The 20,836-nt window shown below is 38.0% G+C and overlaps 1 protein-coding gene across 3 annotated transcripts in view; it reads left to right on the top strand.

Annotated features, from left to right (window-relative positions):
• Positions 1-609: 609 nt before the first annotated feature.
• The window catches only part of ccdc50 (coiled-coil domain containing 50), a 30,102-nt gene continuing 9,875 nt past the window's right edge, over positions 610-20,836 (top strand). For all 3 annotated transcript variants that reach the window (XM_036586097.1, XM_036586096.1, XM_036586095.1), the window contains exons 1-5: positions 610-838; positions 10,999-11,061; positions 17,895-18,024; positions 20,102-20,192; positions 20,443-20,545. In XM_036586097.1, coding sequence (XP_036441990.1) covers positions 790-838; positions 10,999-11,061; positions 17,895-18,024; positions 20,102-20,192; positions 20,443-20,545 — 436 coding nt within the window. In that variant the 5' untranslated portion in view covers positions 610-789. The remainder of the gene's footprint in view (positions 839-10,998; positions 11,062-17,894; positions 18,025-20,101; positions 20,193-20,442; positions 20,546-20,836) is intronic.

Raw genomic sequence — 20,836 nt, 5'->3', positions numbered from 1 at the left:
AGCAATGTGTGTGTCTGAAACACTTGAACTTGAATGCAACTAAATATGCAGAAATATGCATGCACAGGTGCATTGACAGTGTGTTGAACGCATCTACAGCAATGTCTATAAAGTGGCAAATGAAAAACGAAAGATGTTCATGAATTCGCAAGTGATAAATCGTCCAAAAAGTGAAAAGAATAGCAGTAACAATAGCAACGACAGTAATGTATGAAAGGGTGTACAATGCAGGTGTACGTATAATAAAGTGAGTGTACAAGGAGGTGAGTTTTGACTATTTATAGTGTTCTTTCTGGCACCCGTTCCATTAAAGCACATTTTCTGTTTCCTACACAACACTAATCTGATTGCATGCAAAACATAACAGGGCCATATTTATCATACACATCTCTGTCTGAGCACATACAGCGCATAATTAACATTGCGAAGCGACTCTCAGAACATTCGATCTGCATATAATTTACACGCAGGAGTTTGTGCTGCTGTTCGTTTGGAGATCCGCGAATTGGCGTTAAATGCGCGTTACGTCAGCGAACGGTGCGTCACGCTCAACGCAGCGCGACGTAAAATGGCGCTGAACGTGCCCGTGTTGTGACAGAGGGAGGGGTGAGAGGGAGAGAGGGAAAAAAAAAAAGAAAAGGCTTTCTGGCAGCGTTCGTTGGCTCCAGAAACCAATCAAGGGGATACTACACTCGAGACATCAATTGAACGTCTGACAAAAAAAGCAGTCAATCTATCACCGGCGACCTTCGGAGAATCATTGGATTTGACAACAAATGTTTTGACAACATGGAAGATTTCAGTATCGATCAGAAAAAACTGCCTGGCGTCAAACAGGGTGAGTTTGGGAGTGCGGAGGTGGTACGTGCGCGTGTGTGTGATGGGTTTGCCTTCCCAGTTTTTATGACGTGTTGTAAAGGCTCAGTCAGAAATGTCTGTGAAGGTTTTCAGTCAGAATTAGGCGGTCGGGACTGAGACTCGCTCACTGTCGGCTGTCCGAAGCAGGCTAAACGGGGTGAACGTAGCGCTGTCTCAGTAGCGTTGCCGCCGCTGCGGCTGGTGTTTGAATAGTGAGAAGCTTCCTCCGTTGCGGCACCAGAAAGGAGCCAAACAGCTGCAGTCATTCCTTTTCTGGGGCTTTGAGCAAGTCTTTAACGGCAGTTATCTAGTTTAAATAGCTTATCTAATTGTTGGTTAGTCAGCCTAAGCTTTAGTTTTTAAGTTCCGCAGTAGCGTTGCTTTTTGCGCTGCACTGGTTTGTTGGTTAGCAAAGGTGGCTAACGTTAACTGCCCTCCATCGTAGATATGGTCAGGCAGGTGTGTCGCATTGTCTCCGGTACAAAGCTGCCTGTTCCATAACACAGTATCTGGGTTTGGTGTCCACCTTCAATACAGGGTAATCTTACAGTCTTAGCCCAAATTTTGGACATAAGGTAGCTAGTAGTGCTTCACGCCCAGCTCTAGCTAATGTCTAATGCAGGCAACACTGCCTCATCTGCGCTTTGCGCTTTGTCCTCACAGCTGTGTCACGTTAAAAGGGGAATTCCACCAGTCTTTCAAAATTTCTGCATAATTAAACGGTTAAAACGTAAACAAAGTCATTGAGAGTGGTTTGGTGTAAAATGCTCCGTTCTAGGGTAATCCTACAGAGTCAGAATTTTTGACAGTGGTGGTAATGGGAACCAGACGTCCACCTCTAAAAGCTCCCTCACAGAAAGTTAACTACTAGCTGCATGAAATTACCCTACCTAATGCCTGAAACACTGTTTTACTATAGTTTTGTGATTCACGTTTTGGCCCAAACATCTTGTTAATCCATTTATTTTAATCCATTCATGGTGGAGCGATACATGTAGGGCGTTGTAAGGCAAAGTAGCCCCCACAGAAAACGCACTTTTTCAGATTTTCCACTAATTTACCTTTAACATTACATGAAAAACCGAGAAGATGGCTGTATTTCTGTTGTGGACATTGTGACCCCTGGTTCCTATCACCACCAATGTAAAGAAATCTGTGCCTGTAACCTTCTCTACAATGAGACATTTTACATCAAACCACTCCGAATTACTTTGTCTCCATCCCAGCAACTGAATTATGCAAAATTTGTGAAAAACTGGTGAAATTCTCCTTTATGTCTGAACAAAATCTTAAGTGCAATAGATATCGGCCTGAGTTAGTAGAGTTAGTAGTTTAATCAGGGCAAAAGACGGAGTGCTAGTAAGTAGTACTGGGCAATATATCGCATCGATATACCGATATTGGTGTCATTGAACAACATAGATTTTCAGCGGTACTGATAGATAACGAGCTTTAAGTTTAATGACACCATTATATTCTGTTAAATACTGTTTGCCATAATGGGTGAAATATGGTTGAATTTGCTGTTTGGTGCAGAACAGTCTATGTCAAGTTTTTAAGATATTATTTTAGTATAGAGTACCATTACTCAAGACACATGGGTGCGTTAGCTTTATTAGTGTTAACCAAAATATCATCTGATGCCATGATAACACGATTTACTTGGAAAATACTGTGATTTTAAAGTTTGTTAGTACCAACCAGCACCAGTATTAAGGTTGACTTCCATGCTGATTCCCATCCAGTAAGTTACTGCATAAAGAAACTGTAAGGACGCGTGTTGTAGTAGCTATGGCATGAGAAAAATCTGATAGAAAGTTGGATTTTGGTATCAAAAGGTCACTTTTGGGCAGTGAAAATGTTCACAAGAAGGTTCTTCTAACTACTTAATTTCTTTTTTAAAAATGTATTTTTCACGAAACTTTGGCCAAGAAAAAAAATACCTTGATGTTATCGCCCCCTTTCCTTTTCATGAGCTTCATCGGAGTAAATACTTGTTTCATTCAGGAATCAAGGGCTAAAAGTATGAGAGATTTTGTAACTAACCACTGTGGAGTCGTTTTTTGTATGCTGTAAGCTTTGTTCACTGTTGAAAGTCACTTATATACTGTACTGTGTCTTTGTTAAGAACACAGATATTAGGCCTCAGTGTTGTGAAAAGAACGAAGGACAAATTGCTGTGTGATGACGATAGAGCCTATCAGTGGAACAACATTACACTCTTATCACTGACTCTTATCGTTTGTGGTTGGTGCAGGATTCAGAAAGATCAGTAAGAACACCAACATGATGCTTTTATGGATATAAGAGAATATAATTTTAGCATTTTTGCTTACCCTGAATAATTTCGTCTAAAACCTATAACATTCTCGCATTTAGGCTGACAAGTCCATGATTTTTGTAACGTTCCCTTTTTTCTGCTCAGTTAATATTAACAGTTTGACAAAAGCCAAAACACTTTACTTGTTTAGTCAGTGCTTTTCCCACTTGTCGTTATTCTACCTTAGATTGTGTGCCATTAAAATCTTGACCAACAGGTTCAGTATTCTGCTGTTTTTTTTTTGTTAGCTTTCTTTGTACCATGAGTGAATATGATGTCCAGGTAGTGAATAGGCTTTCGACTGATGTGCACTATATTCACTAAACCACAGGAGAACACCTAAACGTATAAGAGAACGGTGCAGTCCATAAGGGATCCAGCGTGCTGGAGCACTGAGCCAAAACAACAAAACTGCCACTGTGTTTACTTATAGATTGGAGACTGGAGACCAAGGCTTTCAGCTGCTTGACATATTCCTGAATCAGTGAGCGTGACATAAAGGGTGTCAGAACTGCTGTTTTGATGATTTGTAGATCTATGAAGTCGTTGTAAGTTGTGAATTTGTAATATGGTCATTTTAACGTGTGTTAAGGAGATAATTAAGGTTAAAGGTTCCAGGTGGCAGTATTTGAATACTGAAATCACTGTTTGGAGGTTTATTATGCTGCGTCACGGAAGGTCAGTGAGAAAATATACAGGGCAAAATCATGTAAAATGTGCTACATTTAAGAGGAAGTAAGTATTTTTGCTATGAGAACAGAACCTTGTATCTTCCTCTTTTTTTCTTTTTTGGGAAAAAAAACAAAATATGAAAACATCATCTGCCCTTTAGACTGTGTCCAATTTTCCTGACTAACAGAATAACTGTAGAAATAGCTATAGAAACTTTTTTTTATTCTACTGTAAAGTTACCTTTTTGGGGACACAATGTTTTGTTGTGATGGCGATGATGTCAGAACATAACGCAAAATGCTATAGTGTTGTGATGTGGGCTCGTGGCCAAAGGATGTATTTTTAAGGCTGTTGCTCACCGAACTGGAGGCAAATAAATGACACGAAAATATGAAATATTTTGATGCAATTTTTTCACATCAAAACTATACACACCAGACGTGATGCAGGTGCCATGTTTAAAAATGAAGCAGTCAGGATGTCTCCAAGTGACAGAGGTATCCCTTGCTTCTCAAAAAACAGGCAAGCAATGACATTGGGCCTCATACATCAATATCTTCTTGAGAAAGGTCCTAAGAAAAGGTCTATGTCAGATTAATGACATGTTCTTAAACTGCAGAACTGTTCACACCTTTGTGCACCGGAGCGTATGTAGATTCTGTTCTCACCTAAGAACAGATCCCAACTAAGAAAACACTGGTAAATGTCAGAAGCTTCATAACAACAACTTAAGTAGGTTTGAAGAAGAAATTTCTTAAGAATGGCTGGTGAATGATGACATTGTGTAGGCTGATATCTGTTTAGGAAACCACCTCCTTTAGCCGCTAGAACATTATGAGAGCTTTCGCATACAGCTCGGATCTCTGTAACTCAGTTTGAGCTGCTTTTGGAGATGCTAACCACATCTGTGGTGAAGTAGAGGGCAAATAAATCCTTCTGATATTTGTGAAAAAAGTTCTAGTTGCTGGGACAAAGCGGAACTGTCAGACTAGACTACACTAGATAGCTAGGCTGATAGACAGTTAAAATAGGTTTCTTTGGCAAACCATGTTGGCACATTGTCCACTGAAAATGAAAAAGCCCTGTAGAAGTCTCCATCATTATAGCTGTAGTTTTAGCTCATAAGATCATCTTAGACTGTCTTTATGTTACTCATCCAACAAAAAACCTACTAATTTCTCTATTATTTCTGAATAATAAACAATTTTTGAAAAGTATTACTCTGCGTGATGCTAAACTGCTAAACGCTACATTAATTTTAGCCAAGATCCTTCCCCCAACCTTCCTACCCCAGTCAAGATGTCCATTCGTGAGCAGATGTTTAAATATCAAAATTAGTTTCAAATGCACATCCCTGTTTGTGACTATACCGAGAAATCTTATATTTATTTCTGCAGTGGTGGTCTAAGTAGATGTAGTCCCAGCTTCTTAATTTTATAAATGTTTATGCTTCAGTGTCATCATTGGCATTAGCAGATATTAACATGAAAAAATCGGATATCGGCCCGGCGTTCCTTAATCGGTACGTCCTTAATAAATATGAATTTGTTAATGCTGCTCACTCCTCTGTTTGAAATCGTGTATTGAGACAAAACAGTTTAAGGTTTTGACTCTGTGTAGGAAGGAAACAGCTGGCCTCAGTCCTTGGAATGTTGTTGATGCTAGTATAAAAAGCAGAAGGCTGTGAGAGTGTTGACTTAGCGTAGCTCAGGCCTTCAGGGATGCGTTCAGTGTGGGTTAGTGTTTCATGTGTGCATGGCTTCAATGTTTTCTTTGTTCTGCTTAGGTTCCTGAAGTGTTTCTGTTGATTCGTTTAACATTGCGTGTCATTGATGCAGACTGATAAGTGGCTATAAGCCTGTATTTGTCCGTGGTGGTTGTTTTTAAAATGGAAGTTGTGGATCTTTTTCCAAATGTAGGACACAGTCCAAAGTCCTTTTAGTGTACCTGCTGAAATCCAAGATAGCGGGTTGCATGTTAAATATCTTAACGTCTAATGTGTACAGGCCTGCTTTTGCCAGATTACACTTGCCATGCAGACATGTTCAACTTCACTTGGCCGTAGTCCTTCACAGACCTGTGGTGTTCTGCTGTTAAGGAGCTTAAGCATATGGGTCTTGCTGGTGTACCCTGGCTGACACGGAACCCAGGTTGTCTTACATCTGTTCAAACTCCTCCCAGACATCAACCCACATATCAAACGTTCGCTATGCTGGAGGTTTTGTCGTCTTTATTCAGACGACTTATTTCCTTCCCCTTCAGGTCACTACATCTAACATCTAAAGAGTAGTCATGAACAAGCGCCTGACGAGTCAAGCTTATATATTGTCATTGTGAGAACCTGTTATCTATGTTTTTGTCTATTTTTAGAAATTATTTGAAAATGCCAGCTGCCTGGTGGGTTATTGTCAATAAAATAAACTAAAATGAAAGTAACCTTTTTAAACTAGTTGCATTTGATTTGAACAGTTTTTTCAGTTAACGGTTAATCAGTTAATTGCTTATAGCTGTTTACTACTTGTTTGTTAATTGTTCTTGCAACAACATCTTTAACAGTACTGGTTTTGTTCTGCAGTTAACAAATTAGGCCTGGGCGTTATCTATAAACAGTCAGCACGATATTTTCTTGTTTAAAATCACGGTTATCGATTATATCACTCTCGAATTCAGATGCAGAAGTATTATATTTTCATAATTTTTATAACAGAACTCATCTAAATCATTTGGACACTTTTTGGAACATTGTGTAAATCCTCCTCAGGTTACTAGTAAATCATCGATGATGTCCGATTTCATCACCAAGCCCCAGTGCAAATGAACCTCTCACCAGTAATTTAATGCTTTATTGTGTGCTGTGAGAATCCTGACTGATCACAGATGTTTTCGGAGTGTTTACATGTCAGCATGTTATTTGTGGTAGAATCTTTCGTGCTGTCCTGCTGCCATCGTGATGCACGTTTGCGTGGACTGCAGCCATGACAGCTGAGCTCTGATTGGTCAGCTAAGTTTTTAATGCATCCACACAATGCAGAAAATCGAGCATTAATATGCTTTGGGTTTTCCTTCTGTAAAAATCGGACTCTGTGTGAGTCAACCTTTGTGTTATCCAGCAAATGTAAATACTGTTTGGAAATATTGCAGAATAATGTTCAACTACATTATACTGAATTCACTATTGTGCTTTTAGAATATTTCAAGATGCATCACAGACACAGTATGTAGCATGTATAGTCACATAATAGTGTTTTGTCCATGTCATGCCACCTTAGTGAAACCTTTAAAGGAGCCATATCCTACATTTCAGTATTTTATTTTTGCCCCTGAGGGACACACACTATTTGTGTGGTAAACTGTTGGCTAAATGGGGGCATTTATATGTAAATGCATTGGCTTTCGTAATCACAAAACCAGTTAATGCAAAATAGGTTATTGGAGCTTGGTTTCCATAAAAAGACTTCTAAAAAGTGTTTTTGTTGACATGAGCTTTCGAATAGTCTCTTACACAGATGAATTATATTGGTGGAATTTTTGAGGATGGGTTGATTTATTTAAACCTTTTTTTCACAGTGATGTAAAAGGTGTAAACGAAGCTTTCTTTTCTCTTTCTGTTTCCAGTTTGCTTTGTTTTCCTTACGTTTTCAGTACAGATCGATTACATGCCACGTTATTTATCTGCAATAACCTAAACATGTGCAGCGTGAGGCCACTTTTCAGTTTCACTTCCTCACTTTGAAGAATCTCCTCTCAGTTCTGAAGTATTAGGTTCTTGGAACATGGGCCACATTTAGTTAAGGTGACCAAGATGTAGTCAGTGTATTTTACTGTTTAGAAAAGACTATAATCAGTGTAAGAACTTGTCTGTGTGTAAAGGCTTTCAAGCTTTAATTGTACATGCTTTATGTGTGTGACGTGGGATAGTTTAAAGGGTAATACCCACCATGTTTATTTTCTGTGCTTTATATCCAAAGCCTTCTTCTACAAGCGTGAAGCATTGTCTTTCTGTGTTGGAAACTGAGGTTCGTTTAGTTACCGGCATTAAAAAGCAGTTTTTATGCCGTATCGCATTAATATTTCAGCAGGCTTCAGACTACTTTATAGTCTAGCACTTTCCGTCAGACTCACTTAGCGCATGTGTTGGACTTCTGTGTGGTTATATGTTATAGATTAAGGGAGCACCATGTGGGAATTGTGCTGACGTCTGATATTTTATGTAGATATCTGCCAGTGCAGAAACATGAACTCTTATATAGGTACTGGGGCTGAATCTACCTGGATTAGCATTACAGTTAAATATAATTTTTATTTGTCAAGCATTGATGCACAATGATATCAGAATCATATCAGTATCAGCAGATATTTACTTCAAATGTAAATTTAATGTATTGATTGCATTTTATTCTTATAACTGCATTTATAACCCTACAGAAATAAATGCTATGTTTCTTTATAATGGTAATTAAGGTGGATCTAGTCCCAATTTGTGCATTTGTGTATCGACATTGGTGAAAAATATCCAGTATCGACATCGGCCCACATTTCCTATATTGGTGTATCACCATTGTGCAGAGTTATGAGCATAGTAAAAGTAATAGAGTAATAGATCTCTCTTCTGCTGTTATTTTTTTTAAAGCAATTGTCTGCCATTACTGATATGATTCTGATATTATCTTGCACTTCTGCTATAGATTGGCTTACATTTCTCCTATAGACTGCTATAGCATTGGCCCACAGATTCTTTTGGTAATCCTGAAATATAATCTAGGCTTTTTTTTTTTTAAACCAGATGATACTGTGAATGAGTAGCACTTCCTGTATTAGACCTGAGCCCTTCATTTTTCAAGTTAATCCTCTGATTACTTCCTTTTTAGCTTAAATCTTCGCCTAATAGCCAAAACTAACGTAAGTGGATGTAGTATTTTAAGGCGAAACTCATGATACGACTGATCTCACAGAGTAGTCAGTGCAATTAAAAAGCTGTATTGGTGTAACAGCCCATATACTGCTTTTGTTAAGCTGCTCTTTTGATGTTGGCAACGAAAGACCAGTTATTGTTTTCAGGCCTGTTTAATTTCCTTTTGAGTGCTTTTGTCTGCTACGTTCAAATAAGGCTTAGTTAACCCAGAGCTCAGCACCAGATGGGGATATGTTTAATCACTGGTCTGTAATCGTGGCTTACTGTTATCCTCCTCTCGTGCCTTAGCGAGTTCCGACACAAGGACGCAGCCAGTTTACCACAAGATCAAATCTGTACTATCAGGAAATGTATAATTGCCTATGTTGCCTAAAGTCACAGTGCAACCAGCAACAAACGCTTGTTTGTCATTTGAAACAGACACTAATGTAAGTTTCAGAACTCTTTTTACAGTATTAGGAAGTCAGATTTTTTTGGGACCTTTATGCTGTTTCCTGTTTAGGCTCAGATAGTTTGCATGTTTAGATAGGGCACACTGAAATGCAGTCAAACCTAGCTGAAGATGATCGGTATTCTATAGTATAAGTACAGTACTGTGTAAACAGAGACCACCCCTTTATTTATTTCATTTCCAATTAAAACAGCCATTAAATACAAGTTATTCATTTTTTTAGAGTCAGGAAAAAAGCAGAAAATGTATATTTAACAGAAAATTACACCCAAGCCTCAACAACTAAATATAATATCTATGTTGTTTAGTGTTTGGTGTGTCAGCCCTTAGCTTTTATTACAGCTAGCATTCGTCTCAGGAGACTTGCTGTCCGTTTGCATGGATATTTTTCCACACCTCCAAAGTTCAGTCTTAGAAGTTGGTTTTCTGCTTTTTACAATCTGAGTAATCTCTAAACTTTAAACTCATAACACCCACAAAACCTTACTCCACAGCTCAGATGCCCAGTTGTAGTGTTCAGGTGTAAAGGTTCAGGTGTGTCCTTTTCTCAGTGAGGCTTCTTGACAGTTGCACATCTTTGCAGACCCATAGCGTTGAGTTGTCTTCTCACAGTGGAAGAATGAACAGAAATCTCCTCAGAAGTATCTGGCCATTTTAGTTGCACGTGAGAGAAAAACAGAGAAAACGCACACATAAGGCAGTTAAAATGTGTTTGAGTACAAAAATACTGATAGGTTTGATGCTATATTTTGTGTTGTTCTGTAGTGTAATTTTCTGTAAAATATTAGTGCCCCCCCCCCAAATGAAAAATGAATAACCTCAAATTAATTAATTAAATAAATAAAGTGGTGGTCTCTCACTTTTTCACAGTACTGTATACATTCTACTGTACATTCAACTGCCATGTGGAATATGCGTGCATATGATGTGCTAATCTGTCTGAATTATAAACATAGCGCCAGCCTACAGTGTATTTATAGCTTGTGTTTAACCACTGTCAGCATTGTTACCCTCCAGTGCATCTGGTCTCTTTTTTCTTTCCTTTTTCGATGCATCAGAGCTTTGATCTAAGCGAACTGAAAGTGAACAAGCTCACCAACTGAGGAAATAAGAAAAGTCTGCTACACAAATGTGTTACAGTGCTCTTTGTGACTTTGTCATGCTTCTTTGAATGTCTTAGGAAATGCTGTCCACCCCACACTTGGAGTCTTTTTTCGGATAGGCCACTTCTATGCTCCACTTCTCACTTTTGCACCGAAAAGAGGGTTTAAATTCAGGCAGGAAACCTGTGCTCTGCAGAATGTATTGAAATGTGTTTGCTTGGTTAAAATGTGGAGCTCCTGCTGCTGAATGTCTCTGCATAAGTAAATCCTGGAAAAGAAAGCATGTCAAATGTGTAATGTGTGTTCTTTTTTTCCCGCTTTTAGGCATTATTGGCAGGAGGTGGACAGCATTAGCCTCCAGTGACATAATTTTACACAGCTGGACGCTGCTTTCCTGACTCTTTCTTAGAAAGGGCTTTGTTGTGGGTAGCAGAATTGTGTTGTAGAACTGTAAACAGTCATTTTCTCCAAATAAATGTGTGGCTATTGCATCACTGACATTTTAAAGCTAGGGTGGAGAGTGAAATGCTGTTGTTATTTTATTCTGTAGTTAATTTGTCCAGAATGTTCTCATAAGACCATAAATAATGTTGTTATACTGATTTCCTAAGAGTAGTTTGAATTCCTAGAGCTGGGGAATGACACTAATAAGATGACTAAGGTGTTGTGTTTCTTTCCACAGTGTGTCGAGACTTTGCTGTGCTAGAGGACCACTGCCTGGCCCACAACCTTCAAGAGCAAGAAAGTAAGTGCACTGGTCAATCTCAGCATATCTGTTAAAGAGAATAAAGAAATTGTGGCACTCAGTTCAGTAAACTGTATCACAATTATTTGAGATGATATTTAAGCGTACTGCATTTGTTTTCCACTGCATTTGTCATTAGACTTCGGTCATGTTATGCCACAACAAGCAAAATGTGAATTGGGGGTGTTGGATTGAGACAAATAAATATAAATAAAAATCAGTAAATGCATTCATTAAGATGCACTATGGGACTCATAAAAAAATAAAGGTCCAATATTTGTTTATTTGCTAGCTGTGTAGCTGATTCTAACGTTTTTAGCATGTGTGCTTGCAGTGAAGTCAAAACATAGCTTTGACTTTACCTGTGATTCTGTGTAACTGTAGACATTTGTTTGATACACAACTAGGAAGCAATATGTCTAAACACCTGATTCAGCCATGCTAGCCTTGTACTTTAATACCTGCATATAGTGAACAAAAAGAAAATCGAATTGTTGATTGCAGTTGTTAATGTGACAGTCATCAACAAAAATTTCATGATTTTGACGGGTCTGCAATGTTTACCACAGCACTGTGGTAGCATGCTAACTGAGGTGGTCACGTCACTGTCACAACAGAGTGATGGAAGGGACGGGTGGTTGTCGTGTTCATAATTTCAAGCATCGTTTTTTTCAAGTCACTCATGTTCCGCTTTATTGCTGTGCTGCATTATTTTTGTATATAAAGCAAGCTTGCGCTAGACTAATTGTGCTGTTGGTTTTATGCATATTATATGCTCTGTATATATAGTATATAGTTTACGCTGTTAATTGTAATATGTATATTATGTCATTCTGTAGTACAGTAAATACATCACCTGATATCAGTTAGCATATCCGTCAAATCTAAACATCTGTCTGTTTTTAATCAACTGTCGATACCAATATGATTCTGAGATCGTTGTGCACCTTTATGCATTTATATATGTTTGTTGTAATGGTTTGTATTTATGTCTGAGCTGCTATTATACAGTCATATGCAAACGTTTAAACACCCCTGGTCAAATTACTTGTTGATTTTCTAAGTGACAGTAAGTTAACATCCTCTACAGGGAACTCACTTAATTGTTGCATTTATTTCTGCCAATTTAAGTGCACAATCTCTTAAAATCTCTCTCTTTTTTTAAATAGGGCATACAATAAAAAATGTGGCATTATTAAATCAACAAAACGTCATTTTACTATAGGCAGCCAAATTTTTTCATACCACTACACGTGGCTTTTTAAGAATTTATTAAATGTGTTCTAAATATACATATTGTTTTAGACAAAATTGAATGACAAAAAAAATTCGATTGCTATTTAATTAAGAATCGTGCAGCCCTGCTATATCCTCACAATTGTTCATGAGGCTGTGATTCTTGATTATTAAACGAACTGTTCAACAAAAAAAATCAACTGAAATCACAATGTTCCTTATATACCAAATGTTGACTGTCCAAGGCATGTTTTGTGCTAGAGCTGTGAGTAATGGAAGCATAGGCCTGTACCCCACCAGTAGCACTGCACAACCTGCATGCCTAAATAATTACACGCTTACATGACACTGTATTGACTCAACACTGTTTAAAACTAATTTATACTAATTAAATGATGTAGGTATGCAGTGCTAGTTGTTCACCATTACTTAGCAACATTAGCCTCGAAGCTCCAGTAGTAAATGAAAAAAGCAAACTTCAGACATTTCAGACTACATTTTGGGGAAGGGGCTGATTTGATACCCCCCCAGCCTTATCTTTAATCTCAGTTAACAGTACTATACGTTCATCCTGCCCACTTTAGAAATGCTTTTTATGCGTCTGGGATTTGTTGGTCAAGCTTTGTTAGAATATTTATGTGAGCAGTGCTGTATAAATAGAAATGCTTAATTGTGATGCATCAAACGTGCTGTTATCCCAGATACATTAACTGCAGCTGTCCTAAATCAAGTACTGTTGTTTGCAAAAGTTTGGGTGCCCCAGTCAAATTACACTGCTACTTGTCGATTTTCTAAGTGAAAATAATAATAATCCTCTGCAGAGAACACACATCTGGACGTTATAATGCAAGTTTACTGTTTATTTACTGAATTTAACACATTGCGCAAAAACATAGAACATAAAATGTGGCCTCTGCAAATGTTATGAGACATTTTATATTTTATGTTTCATTTTCCAAAATGTTAAACTCAGCAAATAAATAGAAATTGTGAACTAAATTTTTTCAGAAAATGTCATTTTTACAGGTTTTCCCTGTAGAGAATGTGTTAACTTATTTTTACTTCAAATCGACAAAATATAATTTGAGCAGGGGTGCCTAAACTTTTGCATCTGACCGTAACCGTTGGCAGTAGAATTGCCATTACGGTTCAGATTTACTGCTCCACCATGCTGCTCCTCTTTTCCCTGAGGAAATCAAGACATACAACCACTGTGTAAGTGGAAAGAACCTCAAACTCGAGCTCCTTCATTATCTGTTCTGCAGGCCGGCGGTGTGGCGGTTTGTGGCCGCAGTAACAGCAGAGCCACCCCTCTGGTGGTGAATCTACACTTTCTCTGCACATCTGCATTATTTTAAATGCAGCCTGCTGCGTCTGCTCTCCCTCACAGCTGAAAATTGGCTGAAAATTTAGCTCGCTGAGCTCTCAGTGTGCGTGCGTGTGGCTGGTTGGCAGAAGCTCAGTCGCACATGGTTTTTATTGCGCTGCAGAGCATGCGCTCCTCGTTATCTCTGAGGTCATGAGGATATACAGAGTAACTTAGACATAACATTGGCCTCTGCTGTGCATAGCACTGTAAAAGGATGGGTGAAAGTTAAAGCCTCTGTCCTGACATCCTTTAACTGGGTCTGATTGATGTCAGCAATGTTATATCCAGACATCCAGAGTTTTGGTGTGCTGATGTTTTAAGTAGCATATATATGATATGAATGATGACATCATGTAAAATTATGTCTTTTTAATTTTTTTTTGGGGGGGGGGATGAGCTGATTTACATGAGAATGTGTAATGCAGCACTATATTGAGGCGAGAGATGACAATATATACGTATAACTGACTCATCAAATCACTGACGCACGACATCACTCTGCTCTCTCGTTCTGGACGAACTTTATGCAAATGTGCTGAGTGGTGACCAATCAGATTGTAGATTTGTGTCTCTGTAACCGATTATGTCACAGCCACAGTCACACAGCAAGATTTGAACCTGAAAGCAACAGGAAATATAATGGTTGATAAAAGCTTTATTATTACATTCTTAACATTCATTATTACTATTAGGCTGATTTGGGGTGCAGACCTGCCTTTTAACTCTACATACACTTGCTTTTCATCCTCAACCTGCTTGTGTTTAGCGACACAGCCCCAGAGCCACCAACAGCTGTTGGCTCACTGTGAAGAAAGTACAGTGTTAACTTAAATATTGCATGACTACTGCTTGTTTTTAAAATGTATAAATAAAGGATATAAATAAGATATAAAACAACACAAACCCCACTCTGAAACAAGCACATATGGGTCTTTACTACACTCAGGACATTATGAAGTTCAGAATGTTTTATTTTTATTTTTAGCAGTTGCAATCCTGAAAACCTGGTGGTGCGCCCTCAGCCCCCCAAATTCCTAGATATCGATATTTCTTACAACTTGTAACAGGTTTGACATGTTACAGCAGCAATAACAAGAAAAGGGATGACAGGAGTGCTAAAATTTGTATCCCCAGATGATTACAGTGTGGCCTGATGTCAAGAACTACAAGCAAAATGTGACAGTAATGCAACATCAGTACATTACAGCAGTGCTGGAAGCCTCAGTCAAGTAAATCACATGATATGTGCATTTTTATTGTGCTTTCTGTTTAGCTGCAGTCCATAAAGCTGTTGCAGCTGTTTTAGCAGTTGCTGATATTAGTGGGAATAAAGGTCAGTGGTTGAAGTGTTGTTCTGCATCAATTTATCTGCACTGAAAAATATCTGATAATCCCTTTAAATAGACTTGACAGCTTTATGCCAGTTTCACAGATCACATGAATTGCTGTGGTTCGGAAAATGGCTCAGACTTAAATTTAGGCAATGTATTTTTGGTTGAAGTTTTGCTTCCTCTGTTTAGTGGCTCTGTGCCTGATCTGGAACTTAAAATATCGAGTTAGGAGTTTTATGAAATGGGTCCCTTTTCTCTTTTTTGCTTCTGTTTTTGCCTTTTTGGTAATACGGTGTTTTAAGGAACCAGTATAAAGAACACATGCTGGTTAATTCACTTTGCATTAGGCTTCATTCATTATGACATTTGACTCCTGCACGTTCTCTGTAGTGTCAGATGACTGCTGCAGTTTACTGCTTTAGAGCAAATAAGAGTTTAAGTCAATAATGCTTTAATATGTTTTAGATATTGTAAAGTATAGTTGTAGTTACAGGCTAAACTGAGCTAAACAAGTTTTAAGTCAATCAGCTCATTTATTTTGCATCACAGATTCTATAGTAAAGATAATTTCAAGGCATGTTTTCTATTATAAAAAAATCATGGGTATTGAATTTGCCATACAGATTGAATTGAAATCTTGTTTAGTGCTTTTAGCCACCAATTAGTGATGAGTAAAACTCTACTTCAGAATATTGCATGCATCTTGAATATTTGGTGGTTTATTAAATTAATTAGTGCTAATGCAGTGAGTCAGCTGACACCAGCTAGAGCCTATTGGAGTAAAATGTTGACACAAATAAGATTTATTCATGATCAGTAATTTGTATAATAAGGCCAAAACAAAATGATTATTATGCATTTTTTTATTATGCAAATTTTTACAAGCAGACCTTTTAACTACATTCTAATAGATATTATTATGAAGAAAGCTCATTGCATACTGAATAAACCATTTAGAAACGTCTGATATGGGTTATACTGAACAAAGAATAACACCCGATATGTGGCCCTTAAAATAAGATGTTACCAAGAGCAAAAACAAGCAAAAATCAGAACAACAGAATTATTTTTACAAAAATTTTAACATATGAGGCCTTAGAGCAAATATACAACCACTAAACAGAGGAAGCACAACTTTTGCCAAAATAAACTGTATGCAACAAAACCTAATAAACTCCCAGTATGTGTTCCTTAAAAAAAAGTTACCTTGCTTTTTTATACTTCCCAAAGAAGCAAAAATGGCCTGAATGTTTTTCTTGAAAATTGTTCAGAATTCAGAAGTCACATATTTGTTAAGTGTATATATACAATACTTTTTGCAAGTAAAATGTCTTAAATATGTCTAATATTTCTTTTGCTGACATTATTTTTAGATGTATTTTACTTAACTGACGATTTTTTTGCTCGTTTTTGAAGCATTATTTCTTTAAGCTGCCAGTGATCTTCAATATTTAATACTTGTAAAATTATGTAAAAATAACATTACATATTCTTTAGATAATTACTTAAAGCAAGTAAAAAGGTCTAAAAATGTCAGATTATTTTAATGTTATTACAAAAATGTAGTAGTGAAATATTAGATATATTGATCAGATTGAAGATGTTTAAAAAAAAAAACATCTTCAATCTAGTCAGTAAGTCTAATATTTCACATTATGACAGTGTGCATACAAAGCAGCTTTGTATGAGCTACTCCCAGTTACTGAAGTGCGCATGTGTCCGACAGCATTCCTGGGGGCCACAGCAATGCAGTGTTCACTGTTCTCCCTGCTTTAACACACCTAAATCAACTCATCATCCAATTTACAAGCCTTTCATGAGTTTCATCAGGTATGTGAGAGCAAAGAAAACAGTCTGCAGTGTTTCTCTGCAGGAATGCAGTTTGACACCACAGCGCTGCTGTCTCAAATAACAGCCTTGGTTATTCTCAGGTGCCTTTGTAGAATCCAGGATGTGTTCAGTATCGATTGAAAACAGATATTAAGACAGAGGATGTGATGTAATTTGCCTTGTTATTTTAGATGCCCTACACTTGTACTTATAGATGTATTTGTCAGGGTTACATTGGATCAATAGTGAACATCCTTGCTGTTAGTCTAGCAACACATTGTGTAGCTCTACAGCATCATCATACACAACTTAACAAGAGGATTGATGTGGTTGCTGATTGTCTAATTTCTGTGCCTTGTTTTATTTTAAAGTGTAAATTTTGCAGTTACTACCTGCTGGAATTCCTGTACTTGTGTACACACACACACACACACACACACACACACACACACACACAGAGAGAACACCTTTATCTAAAGTGTGGTAACATTTTAATCACTGCAGTTTTGCCACACCAGAGCCAGAGTTACAGAATTAAAGTGCAAATAACGAATTACTACAGACCGACAAATACATTAAAGCTAATTGTTTGACTAGGAATGCAGTTGTATGCAAAAGTTTGTGCACCTGTGCCACATTAAATATATATTTGCATAACTTAAAAAAAAAAAAACAAGATCAGTTGTGGTTGGTGCAAAAGTTTGGACAGTCTATGAAGTCAGTACTTGGTAACACCCCTATTGGCATATATCACAGTTTGCAAACATTTTTGTTTGGAACCAACAAGGAGTCTTTGTATTCCTGTTTTGAGAATTTTCACCCACTCTTTTAGTTCTGCGATAATCTTTAGCCGTCTTGTTGCAAAGCATCTTCCCCCAGAATTTCAATTTTTTGAGGTTCAAGTCAGGGGACTGTGAGGGCCGTTCCAAAGTCATTTCTTAAAGTATGGTAGATTTTGATGCTAGACACAATAACATGAAACATTATGATGCACTGTATTTTTACCTCCCTACTCAGTGAGGTGACTGAAGTGTTTCTTTTTTTTGTTCTTTTGTTCACCTGACCAGTTGAGAGCCACCTTGCCTCCAATGTCCACAAGAGCAAGCTGGTGCAGCAGGACCTTCGGGTGGCCAAGCGTCTGCAGGAAGAGGAGGAGCTGCGTGCCAAGGCCCAGAGCCGGAGGCAGCACAAAGACATGTGAGCAGCCCATACATTAAGTGTAACTGCAGAGAACGAACTGCAGCGCTGACTTTAGCTTTACCAGTGCTGCAAAGACATGACACTGCACCATGGAATTGTACTTAATGTGTGCATTTATACAGATTGAGAGTAGGAAAAGGTTCCTGTTTTCCAGAAATGTTTTGTTTGTTTATTTAGAAGCAAAAACAACACAGGCCTGACCACGTTGCTTTTTGTTGGCAGTACACTCTTACAGCACAAAACTGAATCCTTGGTGGTTAGCCAAATGCTATGGGGGCCGGCAGGAGGCTAAACTAAACTTGCCAGACTCCCGCTGACGGAAAAACACAGAACGCACACAACACAACATGCTGATGTAACCCGTAAGGATACAGACAAGCAAGAAAGACATACCTTTTTAACAGCTAACATTTTCTTTCTATAAAACAAAGACACAAAGTAGCTTAACAGCAGGCAGCCACAGGGGCTCACGGGTATGCAAATGAGTGGCCACTACCTTGCATGCCACAACTGCACAACATATACATGGTCATTCTGATAGTTTGCAGTACTAGAGAAGAGCTATCGTTGTAAGCGATATGGCTTTTTTTTATTTTGTTGCACCATCTATTTTCCCCCTAGATTGAACTGCAACAGCAGACTGAGTTAACAAACAGAATAATAGACTATAAATAGTTGTTAGTTGCAGCCCTAGTTGATATGTCCTTTATTTGGGCATCCCTGATCAAATGAAGATGTTTTGTGTCTTTTTTTTTTATTTTTATTTCTTAAGTGAAAATAAGTTAACACATCCTCTGCAGAGAACACGCGTCTGCACATTTACACAATTACTGTTTATTTGCTGAATAACAGAGCACATATCAAGTAGGGCTGCAATGACTATTTCTATAATTGATTAATCTATAGACCATTGGTGCAGCAAAACAATTAAGACCATAAAACCCCCTTAACACATACTGTACTATACTGCAATCTGTCAGAAGACCATGTGTATATAGTGGCGCCTCTGCACCTGCATGGTAGTGAAAAAATAAATGTTATGTACATACGTCAGAATGTAACATATTGCAAAAAAATAACATCAAATGTGCCATAACTTTTGCACAGGTCTTGTATTATGTTTTTTTTTGTAAGTTCGCTGTTGTAAATTTGTTAATTTATTTTCATTTATGGAATCAAAAAAAACATGTAATTTAACCTGGCGTGTCTGAAGTTTTGCATATGACTGTAACTGTACTACTCTGTACAATTCAGCGGATTAGTGAGCAGCAGAGATGTTTATTTTCAGGTCTTATGCAGAACAACCTTCTCTGCAAGACCACATCATACTGACGTCGCAGTTTTTGTTCATCCATCTGTCAGAACAGAACAGCTCAGATTTTAATCAGTCCTGCATTCTGTTGCTGATCGTGTGATACTCTCTGTTCCTTTTACACTTTGTTTACATTGTGTTTAGAAAAACCCATAAACAAGCTTTTTTACACAGTTTAAACCACCACAAACTACAGTTTTGTTTTGGTCCATTTCAGTAGTTCACTGCTGTAATATGTGAATAAAACCCAGCTGTCTGAGGCTTCATTGGTTGCTTCTGATGTTGATGCTTTGAAGCTGTCCCCCTCCCACATCCGGAGCAGAAGAGAGTGGGCCTCATTTGAATCTGGTCCCATATTAATACTTTTTTAAAGCACTATAAATAATCCCTTAGATCATTTTAGAGAAACAGTTGAGGCAAATGTTGACATTTTCAGAAAATAGGCTTGTGCATGCAGTAGGGGAGGCGAATATAAAGTGTCTTCCTAGCTTCAGGATTTGTTTTAAAAATATATTGGAGAAAGTTAAGTTTTAAATTTGTAGAAAGAAGATTTTCTTCTTTATTCACTACAGCATGAGACTTTAAAATTTAACAGATTGTTACAATAACATCTGAGTATTAGGCTTATGACTACAACATAAATAGGACTGTGATTTTAACTGGATATGACTGGAGGAAGGTGAAGTGTTGTGTAATAGCATTGTGAACCATGTTGTCTCTCTGATGTTTGTTTTCAGTTGATTTTCTTCCTTTTATCTTTAGTGAACGCATTGACAGTGAAATCGCTCAAGAGATTCAGGAACAACTGGTCTGGCAGGCTGAGCAGCAGCGGCAGCAGGAGGAGAAGGATGAGGTTAGAGAGCACCAACTCCTTCAGTCTCAGACTGCCCCACATAGTGTCTGTTACCTACAGAAATGTCACTTAGTCCACACCAACTTCATTCTTACAGTGTCACATTTCTGCTACTCTTCCTTTTCTTTTTTGTCGGGGAAAAACTATTGATGTATATGACCAGCAGTATACATGACAAAGACCTGATGTTATGCTCTAAAGTGACTCAGTACATCTCTCTCTCTCTCTTTCTCTATCTCTATGTTATTAGGCCATTGCTCGTAAGATGCAGGAGAGAGAAATGAAGGAGGAGAGGAAGAGGCAGAAGCACCTGGAGGCGAACTTTGAGGAGCAGTACTATGAAGACAGAGGAGGTGTGTAGAGTGCCCTCTAGCTCTGGAGTGAATGAATCCCAGAGAATTAGCAGCCTATGGGGTAAAGCACCAAGCTTGACATCCATGTTTTGGAGAGTGTTGTGTTCATTTATGCAGGTGCTCTCCTACACAGAGCATTGAGGGACTTGATTTCTGAATGCGGCGTTATACAATCTTACCCATACCCCAAATGTAGTCGGTCTGTCAAGACATGCTTGGAATCTGGAGGTTGCTTCCACATCTGTTCGACAGCCAGGGTCTGATCGATATGAAAATTTTGTGGCCGATTCT

The sequence above is a fragment of the Colossoma macropomum genome, unplaced genomic scaffold (assembly GCF_904425465.1).
Source record: "Colossoma macropomum unplaced genomic scaffold, Colossoma_macropomum, whole genome shotgun sequence".
NCBI classification, from domain to species: Eukaryota; Metazoa; Chordata; class Actinopteri; order Characiformes; family Serrasalmidae; genus Colossoma; species Colossoma macropomum.
Note: the sequence above shows the minus strand (reverse complement) of the source record. Positions and strands in the feature narration are given on the sequence as shown.